At 40.0% G+C, this 11,988-nt stretch overlaps 4 protein-coding genes across 7 annotated transcripts; 2 read left to right on the top strand and 2 right to left on the bottom strand.

The window, feature by feature from the left end:
• Positions 1-22: 22 nt before the first annotated feature.
• Positions 23-2,248, bottom strand: LOC9325593 (box C/D snoRNA protein 1). Of its 3 annotated transcripts, none has more exons than XM_021014889.1 (6): positions 1,983-2,248; positions 1,635-1,839; positions 1,307-1,375; positions 1,078-1,210; positions 534-987; positions 23-458 (listed from the first exon to the last, which is right to left on the bottom strand). In XM_021014889.1, exons 1-6 carry the CDS (start codon positions 2,167-2,169, stop codon positions 403-405), a joined length of 1,104 nt encoding a protein of 367 aa, XP_020870548.1. In that variant the 5' UTR covers positions 2,170-2,248; the 3' UTR covers positions 23-402. The 3 variants fall into 3 exon arrangements, with proteins under 3 accessions (XP_020870548.1, XP_020870549.1, XP_020870547.1); XM_021014890.1 differs by having other exon boundaries at positions 23-431; positions 1,983-2,247; XM_021014888.1 differs by having other exon boundaries at positions 23-987; positions 1,983-2,247.
• Positions 2,249-2,406: 158 nt separating this feature from the next.
• Positions 2,407-4,005, bottom strand: LOC9328316 (protein TIC 20-I, chloroplastic). 2 transcript variants are annotated; one of them, XM_002889482.2, is made up of 3 exons: positions 3,866-4,005; positions 3,397-3,598; positions 2,407-3,199 (listed from the first exon to the last, which is right to left on the bottom strand). In XM_002889482.2, exons 2-3 carry the CDS (start codon positions 3,578-3,580, stop codon positions 2,562-2,564), a joined length of 822 nt encoding a protein of 273 aa, XP_002889528.1. In that variant the 5' UTR covers positions 3,581-3,598; positions 3,866-4,005; the 3' UTR covers positions 2,407-2,561. The 2 variants fall into 2 exon arrangements, with proteins under 2 accessions (XP_002889528.1, XP_020870550.1); XM_021014891.1 differs by having other exon boundaries at positions 3,397-3,589; positions 3,866-3,987.
• A 70-nt stretch (positions 4,006-4,075) lies between these two features.
• On the top strand, positions 4,076-6,792 carry LOC9328315 (leucine-rich repeat extensin-like protein 3). The gene is made up of 7 exons (XM_002892207.2): positions 4,076-4,743; positions 5,165-5,217; positions 5,338-5,377; positions 5,492-5,569; positions 5,953-6,066; positions 6,212-6,291; positions 6,448-6,792. The coding sequence occupies exons 1-7, from the start codon at positions 4,210-4,212 to the stop codon at positions 6,527-6,529; spliced, it is 981 nt and encodes a 326-aa protein (XP_002892253.2). The 5' UTR covers positions 4,076-4,209; the 3' UTR covers positions 6,530-6,792.
• A 266-nt stretch (positions 6,793-7,058) lies between these two features.
• LOC9328314 (probable sucrose-phosphate synthase 3) lies at positions 7,059-11,681 on the top strand. Its single transcript, XM_021014882.1, has 11 exons — positions 7,059-7,767; positions 7,859-8,091; positions 8,162-8,225; positions 8,306-9,001; positions 9,082-9,216; positions 9,303-9,434; positions 9,518-9,748; positions 9,822-9,884; positions 9,961-10,896; positions 10,965-11,092; positions 11,243-11,681. Exons 1-11 carry the CDS (start codon positions 7,474-7,476, stop codon positions 11,517-11,519), a joined length of 3,189 nt encoding a protein of 1,062 aa, XP_020870541.1. The 5' UTR covers positions 7,059-7,473; the 3' UTR covers positions 11,520-11,681.
• Positions 11,682-11,988: the final 307 nt, after the last annotated feature.

The following is an 11,988-nucleotide window of genomic DNA, read 5'->3' as shown; positions in this document are numbered from 1 at the left end:
TACATTGACTATGAAAAAGGTCTGACACACAACAAGATTAATTTATGAGGATCTGTAGGAGGATAAGTCTGAACAAAAGTTTCGGAGACATTCTCTTAAGTTTAACTAATCTTGTATGTAAACAATCAAGTTTGCTACACACTACAGAACAGCCTAGTAATCTGGTTTACAACAAAAAATACATGTTGATCAAAGCCCAAACCGAAAACTTAATGATCATCAGTGCTGCAACGAACGTATTGGCTATTGCATTCCAGTAAAAGCTTTGGCTGGTGCCAAGAATAGCTAATGTGCTTGAACAAGAGAGCTTCAGGCCTGAACATAATCCTCTGGCGACCAAAAATGTTTCACAGATAGTAATTCCTTGTGTTATTTCTTTTTGCCGGAACAAGACTATGACCATCATTCGACGATTTCCCCTTCTTCTAAATCTAGTCCATCAGCGATGAAATCAGTATCTAAATTTTGGAGATTGCAATTATCATCCGAATCCAATCCCTTTGCAAATTCACATTCAAAGTTGAAATAGTCACCTGGGCTCATCTCCGCGAAAAGATCCGAGTATGTGTCTATTAACCCTTCCTCAAACTCAAGCTCCATGTTACCAGCATCTTCTTGTTCTCTGGGATCAACCAGAGGATTTGACTTGTTGGTACCAACGCCCTCTGCCTTGCTTTCCTCTGAGACTCGCAGACACGGGTTATAGTTCATTTGTTTCACAAGCTCAAGAACCTTTGGCTCAAAGGAGTTGATGTCGTCTTCTTCTATTTCTTCTTCTCGGAAGGTTGTACCATTAGTGCATCCATAACCATCAAATAAGGAATCATTAGGATTAGGTGTCGTGTTTACATGGTTGATAACTTCAAAGTCATAGCTCTGTGAAGGTAGATATACATGGATCACCGGGTACTCTAAGATAGCTACTTTGGCAAGCTGTTGCCTCAAAGGAGCTTTGATGTCCAGCTCCTTGAAAGGAGCCTTTGCACCCTGTGAGCAAGGAAAAAAGGCTTAATATTTTGTTAGACATGGCATAATATTTTATACAACGAATAAACAAAGATGGGAATAAAACAAAACCTTTGGGTATTGGCGTATAAAAAGTTTAAGAGAATCAAGATCCACATCACAGAAAGGCTTGAGCTTGTGAATCCAGGGGCCAGGCTTGAGATGATTCCTTATCACTGAGCATAGATTTGTATCTTCACCAACTCTGTGATGGATTTTTTAAGTATCAATAGAGGCAGACCAATGACAAACCATGTGTCTCAATAAACAAATATGATTTTCAGTCTTAGCGAATACTAACCCATGATCAACAAGAATCACATCTGTAGAATGAAACCGCCACTCAATTGTCCACGAGATGCACTTGCTCCTAAAGCAAAAAATTCCATCAACAGCAAAAGAAGATTGGTCAGAAAGTAAGGCAATAGAAGCACTTCAGTTAAAACATCTTTTTCTACAGAGAAGATCAACATCAATTACAATGACTAATGTAAAGCTGAATCTTTGACCATAAATCAAGAAATTCGTAGAGCATAAAAAAACCTCAGACTCCAAAAAAACTTCCAACCATTTTATGCTAGAAATTGTATGCAATCATCAAGCTCAGACTTGGAATAAAATGAGAATACCTATTATCGTATCTGGACTGATTATTTCCCCTCTTAAACATTCCACTAGGGAGATACAATAGCTTGGTTCTGCGGCTATAAGCAGCATTTTGAAGGCTCCGAAGAAGATAGGGTAACTTATAAGAATAATGATTTTTGCATAATTGATTCCTCGTTCTCAGAGCAGACTCCGCCACTCTTTTTGTTTCCTCAAGCATAATGTAGTCTAACATGTAAACAAAAGAGAAAATTCCATCAATCAAACAACAATTAGACAACAAAGCATCATCCATAGAAGAATCAAATACAAACACTTTAAAGGTGAAAACTTTTGAAAGTCACGAAACGAAAAACAAATTCACATAATACCAGAAAGGAGGAGATTATCGTCGAACTTGGAGAGGGGAACGACGTTGATGAGATTCTTTTTTCCGGTACAACCTGTTCGCTGCTTGTGGGCTTTCACACAAGGAAGACCACACGATCGAATCGAACATCCAGGACATTTGTACTTCCATGGATTTAGCTTGCACTCTTCGCAGACCGAATTTTTCATCTTTATCCGGAATCAACAACACAGTTTCTCCTCGTTAAGGTCTTGTGGAGGTGGGCAAGCTCAGGGTTTATGTTACTAACTAGGGGTATCAAAATTAGGGTTTAATAAAAAAAATATCTGAGAGAGGACATGTATTTTTTTAATTTACATTTTACCCCACCTAATTAAATTTTTCTTTCAAAATACACCCCATATCTTAACACTTCGGATTTTTTGGTTTCATAGCCAATCCATCCATGTTCAAAAGTTTGAAACTTTGACGACTGAGTTCATGAAACGATGAAATACTACAAACATAATTGTCATTCAAGAATAGACATTGTAACAACACAAGGCCCTATCAAACACATTAACAAAAGAAAAGAGTTATAACGATCTAATGTTGTTTCTTCTTAGTCGTACGGAATCTGGATATAGGCAGCATCACAGACAAATGGGATGTCTGCGTACATACCCGCAAGTGCACACCGTATGCTTTCAAGGACGGTAAACAGATAAGCAAATGCAACAGCGGTCCAGAAATGCATCCCAAACTTACCCCAATAGACTCCAAGAGGCATCCACTTGCTAACGGTTCCTATAACCTGGAGTGCGATTTCAAGCAGCATACCCATCACTACATGGAACCTGAAGAAGTGAGGCCATTCTTTTCTTCGCACTATCCCTAGGTAAGCTACAAAGAAGTAAGCCATGAGGAACCAGCTTGGTAATCTTCCGATGGCCCCCAGAAATGGGTAGGTTAGGAATTCAAAATCTTCTAGGAATGGGTGGAGATGGTAAGCGGTTTCTGCATACATCCAAGTTTCATGCAGTGGCATTAGGTAAGGCAGGCATGCCAAAGTTCTCCACCACCATTGTGGCTTCTTGGTCATTGGGGGAAATCGGAAGCTAGAAGGAACATCTTTTGATGCTCGTGGAGTCAAAAGAGTTTTTCTGCGGATGGGTAACACAGGTAATGTACCAGACAGACTACCTTGTTCTCCATTCAGAAGTAGAGAAGACGAGGCTGAGAGATATGACAAAGGTACACCTGAAACAATCAGAGTATTCAAGATTGAGTCAAAAAAACAAAAGCAGGAACTTTGAAATACCAAAGTCACTTGTCCTAGTTTCAGCCTATGGAAAAGTCTTTTAACATTCACATCATAAGAAACTCATTAGAGCAATTCACAGATATAAGCAGGGATATATGATAATAAACCATATGAGAAGAAGAAATCCACATGCCTCTTGACACTCTCGGAAGCTCATTGAATGGTGAAGGTGATCCCCAAGAGTTCTTTATGACAGACAATGAGCTTCGAGCAAGATAATGTTGAGTCCGTCCTGATGCAGCTCTGTATGATGATGACTTGAATGCCCGAGAACTCGTAAGAACATGTGCACTTGGCGTGCTGCACCCAATTATCATCCTTACCAACTAAAATGCCTATACATAAACAGATGAAAATTTGTTTTATCAAACGAAAACTGGGAAATCGAATTTGATTCTCTTGAGCAGACGACTGTAGAAAAAAAATCTTATTAAATGAACAAAAAACTGCTGAGAGATTCCAATTATTTCGATTCCCACAAAGAGATTTTCGGCACCCTACCCCAGAGATTGCTCAAGACGAATTAGAACCCAGAAAGCAAACAAAATCGATTCTTTTCATAAACCCATGAGATAATTTAGAGGGGAGAAAATTTTACGAACCTTCACAAACTAGGGCTGATGAAATCGAAGCTGGAGGTAGAAGAAGAAGAAGAGTAGGGTTTATCGAGCATTCATCAGTACTTCATCCTCTGAATCCTATCCTTCTTCACTCTCCCAACAAAAAAAAAATGGCGATTCCTCTCTCTTTTTTCTCCCGTGTTTAAATTTACACTAGTAACCTCAGGCCCAGATCGGCCCAAAACCTGAAAACCTCCCAATGAACAAGAGGGTTCGCGCATTATTAAACCGTGACCAAATTTGAAACTTTTTTTTTTTTTTTTTTTTTACTGTTTCCCCAAAAATTCTTTTGAAAATCGAATCGACAAATTCCTTCCGCCGTCGGAATGTCTATTCCCGATCCCAACTCCTCCGCATCTGTAACGGTGTCTCCGTCTCTCTCCACCGCATCGGAAACTCCGGCGATACCAGCAAACACTGTCAGACCACCGCCGTCTCAGCCACCTCCTGCTCCGCCGCCACCACCGCCTCCGACTTACAGACCCATAGCTCCGCTTCGCCATCCTAATCCGTTACAACAATCTGCTCATAATAATAACCTCTACGCACAGTCAATTCCAGTCAGACGCCAAATTCAAGATCCGTCAGCAGTTCTTTACCCGGGTCGAGGGTTTTCAGCCCGACCCGTTCGAGGGTTCGTCGCTGATCCTTCCTTGACGGCCGGTTATCAGAGTGGGTACCCTCCTCGCCCGAGTTTTGCTTACAATCCTCGACAATTTGGGCCGAGTCAAATGGAATCCTTGTTGCAGCAGTACTTAAGGGGGAGACTTCCTCAGATTAATCCGTTACCACGCCTTGGATCGGGTTCTCCTGTTGGGTCGGGTCTCATGAGAGGAAGTCCTCAGTTTCTGCAACCGCGGGTGAGGTTTCTTTCAATTTGGTTTCTTGCAGCTCTTCGATTATTCAAATTTAGTTTCTTTGTAATTCTGCTTGGTATGTTTCATATGTTAATGCTTAGATTCTAGCTAATTAGTGGAAAGATTATTGGGGAAAATGCTCGAGATGATCCTAGGTTTCTTGATTCAAGATATATGCTTTATTTACCTGATTCTCTTGGATCTAGTTATCTTTCTATTTAGGTTCTTTGTCCTGGTATATGATCAAATTATTGCTTTACTTTTGTTTCTTTACTCTGGTCTAGTAATTTCTCTTTCGTGGAATGAGGAAGACTTGAAAATGCTTTTATATTCTAGCAAATGTTAAGTGTTTGCACATAATCACTTTTGATTATTGCCCTTGTTCTAGTCATATTTTCTCATTTTCGTCAATTTTGGTACTTAGGTTGCCCCGCCCCCAACTTCAATTCTAGACACTGGCAGGAATAGAAAGGCCAGGTGAACATAAAATTTCTCTACTTTGATATTATCTTTCTTTTGGTTTCACTGAGAATATATTTGAAAAAAACTTGTTCTGGAAACTTAGTTGCCTTGCTGTTTCTTCTTCCTTGTTATTAGAAGCAAGGATGGGGCTCTTGTTGTTGTTAGAGGGAGAAAGGTAAGCCTACTATGTATCTCTGTTTTGCATTATCATATGTACTGCTTGTTTGAGACTTTGGAAAAGACTTTTGTTAAGTTTAGATTGTAATACTTAGTATTCAACTGTTTACAGGTCAGAATCACTGAGGGAGCTTCTCTTTATTCACTTGGTCGATCATGGTTAAAAAATGGTGCTCACGTAGGAATTCAGGTTTGCATCATTATATTTCTGTATGATGTAAAAAGCTTAGTGTTGTGATGATTCCGCTTGATATAATTATTCATCGGTTGTACTTTCAAGATATTGGTTTGTGGGGTTTTGATTTAGAAAACCTCCTGAAAATGCCAAATTCACTTGAATTTGGAAACCAAATTACTTTTGACTACTCACCTATTTGTATCCGTGCTAGTAAACTAGATAGAAGATTCTTTCTTGATATAGTTATTTTTTTAGAAGCCAAACTTAGTTAAATGATCCTCAATTGCATACTCAAAGCTTGTTTCCTGCTTTTACAATTGAATTCTGCATCTGCAATCTCTCCAGCGTAACCATATATCTGGGACTAATCTAACTTTCAGTTTATCTGTTGACAGCCGCAAAGGAGTGGTATAATGAAACCTTTGCCAAAGCCGGTACCTGTGGATATAACAACAGAGACAAGTGTGCCAGATGATCCAGATGAAGAATCAGCTGATGAAGAAAAAGAGGTTTGTGTTTAATCTTCAAGAACTATAGATTTTATCTGAGCAGAACATAAGACATTAGTCTGATTCATTCCTGATGTTGCTAATTTCAGCTCTTGATATCTTACTACATGATGTTTGATTCAACTCTTTTCTTTGATGATATCAGGACGAGGAAGCTGTAAAGCAATTATCAGAGAAGGATCTTTTGAAAAGACACATCGAGCGAGCTAAGAAAGTCCGAGCACGGTAAGCTCCACAGTATTCTCTCTTTTTGCTCCTTAGGTCCTGTAGTATTTGAAAGATAAACCTCCCCACAAGATTCATGGATGAGTTTTCTTAATCATCAAAGCAATCTAGTAGAACATTCTGGTAATTGAAAAAGCGGACTTCTTTTTATTTCAGATTAAGAGAAGAACGGTTGAGGAAGATAAAGAGGTACAAAGAAAGAATAACTCTTCTTCTGCAACATTCCAAAGACCGATAATGCATGAAGAACTATTGAAAAAGGGGTAAAGTTTTGTTAGGACTTAGGTTTTTATATGACTGTTGTTGATTTAGCATACTAGTACCACGTAACAACATACGTGTAGTAATAGTATAGGTGTGTTCTTCTTCCTCTTCTATAGATTAGTAGGACTAAATGAATAGTGTGTCATTCTTCCTAAGACTAAGGAAGGAGGAAGATAAAAGTTGTTTCCTTAATATTAGCCAGCTTTTAACTAATAGTATGACAATAAAATTTTCTTCTCTTACACATGCCAATCAGTAAATCGTGAAACACGCCAATAATAAATAAACTTTACTGTCATTAGTGAGCTTTTAAGTTTTAACTAAATTTGAGAATAAAATTTTCTTCTCCTACACATGCCAATCAGTAAATCGTAAAACACGCCAATAATAAATTTTATAAATAAACTTTACTGTAATTTGACGAATATTTAACTTATAAAATTTGTTTTTGTAGTAAAGAAAAATTGAGATTTTGTAGAACGTAGGTGGAAGTCTCTGAGTGGCTTGTGAGAGAGAATCGCATAGGGAAGCGGACAGAGAAGATAAACAAACGCTCCTATTTTGACTCTCTTTCAGTTACATTTGCCACGTAATTACAAACACGTGTCATCGCCGCTAAGTTCTTGTCTTTCTGATTGCTCCACATGCTACTACTACTTACCGATGATCTCTCTCTCGCTCACGTTTAATCCGCCATTTCTGTAAAAACCTCTTACCTTTTCTTCACAACTCTCTGAAGTAAACTTTTTCCCGCAATCACCTCTTGCTTTCTATTTTTTCTCGATTGTTTACACTTTTCATTTTCAGCTCTCTGTTTCTTTCTTTCACACTAACCCCAAATTTAGTTTCTTACTCTCCAAGAAAGAAAGAAAGAGCACCGATCTCTATTTTCTCGAGAAACAGAAGGAAAAACTCAGGATGGCGGGGAACGAGTGGATAAATGGATATCTGGAGGCTATTCTTGATAGCCAAGCTCAGGGGATTGAAGAAACACAGCAGAAACCACAAGCTGCTGTGAATCTGAGAGAAGGAGATGGACAATATTTCAATCCGACTAAATACTTCGTGGAGGAAGTTGTAACTGGTGTCGATGAAACCGATCTTCACCGGACTTGGCTCAAAGTCGTAGCCACTCGCAATTCTCGTGAACGTAACTCTCGATTGGAGAATATGTGTTGGAGAATCTGGCATCTCACTCGCAAGAAGAAGCAGGTCCTTCATAGTTACTAATTTTGGTCGATCAATAACTTGTTTCATTGAAATGTATCGAATTTGATTTTTTATGGAATCTCTGTGATTACAGTTGGAATGGGAGGATTCTCAGCGAATAGCGAATAGGAGATTGGAAAGAGAACAGGGAAGAAGAGATGCGACAGAGGATTTGTCTGAGGATTTATCAGAAGGAGAGAAAGGTGATGGTCTTGGAGAAATTGTGCCACCGGAGACACCTCGAAAACAACTGCAACGCAATTTATCCAATCTTGAAATCTGGTCTGATGATAAGAAGGAGAATCGTCTTTACGTTGTCCTCATCAGGTATGTTCTCTTGCTTCCATTGATTCTTCTTTGTGTTAGATCTACATAAAGAGCGTGTTGATTTTTTCAGTTTGCATGGGTTGGTTCGTGGGGAAAACATGGAGCTTGGTAGCGATTCGGATACTGGTGGACAGGTACATTGAGTTCCAAGTTTTCAAAAAGCTTGAATCCGGTATCTCGCGTTGTTTAACTTGTTTTCTTTGTGAATTTTCAGGTGAAATATGTTGTGGAGCTAGCTCGAGCTTTAGCGAGAATGCCTGGTGTGTACCGAGTTGATCTGTTTACTCGCCAAATATGCTCGTCAGAAGTTGATTGGAGCTATGCAGAGCCAACGGAGATGCTAACCACTGCTGAGGATTGTGATGGCGATGAAACCGGGGAAAGCAGCGGAGCTTATATCATTAGGATACCATTTGGTCCACGGGATAAGTACTTAAGAAAAGAGATTCTCTGGCCGTATGTCCAAGAGTTTGTTGATGGAGCTTTAGCTCACATTCTAAACATGTCAAAAGTTTTGGGAGAACAGATTGGGAAGGGGAAACCTGTGTGGCCGTATGTGATTCATGGGCATTACGCGGATGCAGGGGATAGTGCTGCTCTGCTTTCTGGTGCGTTGAACGTTCCTATGGTCCTGACGGGTCATTCTCTAGGAAGAAACAAGCTTGAGCAGCTTTTGAAACAAGGGAGGCAATCAAAGGAGGATATAAATTCCACATATAAGATCAAGAGGAGGATCGAGGCCGAGGAGCTATCTCTGGATGCTGCAGAGCTTGTTATAACAAGCACGAGGCAGGAGATTGATGAACAATGGGGACTTTATGATGGGTTCGATGTAAAACTTGAGAAAGTCTTGAGAGCTCGTGCTAGACGCGGTGTTAATTGCCACGGAAGGTTCATGCCAAGAATGGCGGTAAGTACACCGAGAACTAGCCAGGTTTGAAAAGTTATGATTATGAAGTAAGATTGAGTGAGCTACTGAGTCTGTTGTAGGTTATTCCTCCGGGGATGGATTTCACAAACGTTGAGGTTCAAGAAGATACACCTGAGGGTGATGGAGATTTAGCTTCCTTAGTAGGAGGAACCGAGGGATCTTCTCCTAAAGCGGTTCCAACTATCTGGTCTGATGTGAGTTTTCCTATGCAGCTTCATTATCTTCTTTCGAGAGTGTTTTTTGCGCATTGTATTTATGTTTAAGTCCGTATATTTGGCAGGTTATGAGGTTTTTTACAAATCCTCACAAACCTATGATCTTGGCATTATCTAGACCAGACCCAAAGAAAAACATAACCACTCTTCTGAAAGCCTTTGGCGAATGTCGGCCTCTACGGGAACTAGCTAATCTCGTAACTGTTACATAGCTTGTTATTCCAGGGAATGAAACCAAGAATTCTCTGTTTCTGAAGTTCTTTTTTCTGTGTGTTTGCAGACTTTGATTATGGGAAATCGAGATGATATAGATGAGTTGTCATCTGGAAACGCTAGCGTTCTTACAACCGTCTTGAAACTCATTGACAAATATGATCTTTACGGGTCTGTCGCTTATCCAAAGCATCATAAACAGTCTGATGTTCCTGATATATACCGACTTGCTGCAAATACAAAGGGTGTTTTCATAAATCCAGCTTTGGTTGAGCCTTTTGGCCTTACACTCATTGAGGTAAAGTATTCATATATATATAGTCGTTCTTACTCTGTGTCCAATCCGGTTTAACCAAAATTGAAAAATGCAGGCTGCAGCTCACGGACTTCCGATGGTGGCAACAAAGAATGGAGGACCAGTTGATATACATCGGGTAAGCAAGCTGACCTGAAACTGAAAATCATTTAAATTGGTAATACTTCTTTCTTTCTCATGGTATTTAACTTCAGGCATTGCACAACGGGTTGCTTGTGGATCCACACGATCAAGACGCGATAGCGAATGCGTTGCTGAAGCTGGTATCTGAGAAGAATTTATGGCATGAGTGCAGGATTAACGGTTGGAAGAACATTCACCTCTTCTCATGGCCTGAGCATTGCCGTACTTACCTGACACGTATAGCTGCGTGCCGTATGAGACATCCGCAGTGGCAGACAGATGCGGACGAAGTGGCTGCTCAAGACGATGAATTTTCACTCAACGACTCTCTTAAAGACGTTCAAGACATGTCTCTGAGACTCTCTATGGATGGAGATAAACCATCGTTGAACGGATCTCTTGAACCAAATTCTGCTGATCCGGTTAAACAAATCATGAGCCGGATGAGGACACCCGAAATCAAGAGTAAACCAGAATTACAGGGGAAGAAACAAACTGATAACTTGGGGAGCAAGTATCCGGTTTTGAGGCGACGAGAACGGTTGGTGGTTTTAGCGGTTGATTGCTATAACAATGAGGGAGCGCCCGATGAGAAAGCTATGGTTCCGATGATTCAGAATATCATCAAAGCCGTGCGATCGGATCCTCAGATGGCTAAAAACTCTGGTTTTGCGATTTCCACTTCTATGCCGCTTGATGAATTAACTCGCTTTTTGAAGTCTGCCAAGATTCAGGTGAGTGAGTTCGACACACTAATATGCAGCAGCGGGAGCGAAGTGTATTACCCAGGAGGGGAAGACGGAAAGCTTCTTCCAGATCCTGACTACTCCTCGCATATCGATTACCGATGGGGCATGGAAGGGCTTAAGAACACGGTGTGGAAACTGATGAACACAACCGCTGTTGGTGGTGAGGCAAGAAACAAGGGCTCTCCAAGTCTTATTCAAGAAGATCAGGCATCGAACAATTCACATTGCGTCGCGTATTTGATCAAAGATCGTTCCAAGGTAAAGTTGTTTCCCGTTGTTGTGGCTGTACTGAGGGTAAATGCAGTATCTAATCAGGGTTTCTGCAGGTGATGAGAGTGGATGACTTGCGTCAGAAGTTACGATTAAGAGGCCTTCGTTGCCATCCTATGTATTGTCGAAATTCAACGAGAATGCAGATTGTTCCTCTTCTTGCTTCTCGATCTCAAGCTCTCAGGTACGTTAACTAAACCAAATTGATCATCTCTAACCTGATTCTGTTTGCTGGAAACGCACATTTTGCTACGGGAACGCTACAAAACAACGTTATCTTTGTAGAACATGTCTGTTTCCTTATATAATTGCGATTTAAATTTTGCGGTGAAAGGTACTTGTTCGTGCGGTGGAGGCTAAACGTGGCTAACATGTACGTGGTGGTTGGGGACCGCGGCGATACAGACTATGAAGAATTGATCTCCGGAACACACAAGACTGTGATCGTCAAGGGGCTCGTCACATTGGGTTCTGATGCTCTTCTCCGGTCAACAGACCTTCGAGACGACATCGTTCCAGCAGAGAGTCCTTTTATCGGTTTTCTCAAGGCTGATTCACCGGTTCAGGAAATAACCGACATTTTTAAGCAGCTCTCCAAAGCCACCGCTTGATTCAACTAATATTCAATTCGCCGGTTCGACCATGTAGATTGATTTGTTATTTATTTTCTTTTTTAATTCTAAAGATACATTTGGTTAAATTTTTGGTATCTTGGTCGATCAAATTTTAGGATTTAACAAGTTTTCTATAAAATAAAAGTTACAAACAGTGAAGTCGAGAGTACTATTGGTTCTTTTTGTAGGGAATTATGCAAAAAATTTAATCCAACAAACAAGAAATAGATTGCAATGGTTGAGGAAAATAATAAATTAGAAGAATAAGACCATCTTTATTGGGATGTGCTTAACTTGGTTCTTAACTCAATTAAAAGTGTAATTAATGATTTTGCTAAAGAAAGACTCTTAGCTAAGCACCAAAAATTGGGCTAAAAACCAAAAATTGGGCTAAGAACCAAAACTAAGCTTCTCCCAATAATGTTGCTCTTAAGCCTAATAATTGAAATTCCATTGGAATATCACC

The sequence above is a fragment of the Arabidopsis lyrata genome (genome assembly GCF_000004255.2).
Source record: "Arabidopsis lyrata subsp. lyrata unplaced genomic scaffold ARALYscaffold_1, whole genome shotgun sequence".
NCBI classification, from domain to species: domain Eukaryota; kingdom Viridiplantae; phylum Streptophyta; class Magnoliopsida; order Brassicales; family Brassicaceae; genus Arabidopsis; species Arabidopsis lyrata.
The sequence above is the reverse complement of the archived record's forward strand: the minus strand, read 5'-3'. Positions and strand labels throughout refer to the sequence as shown.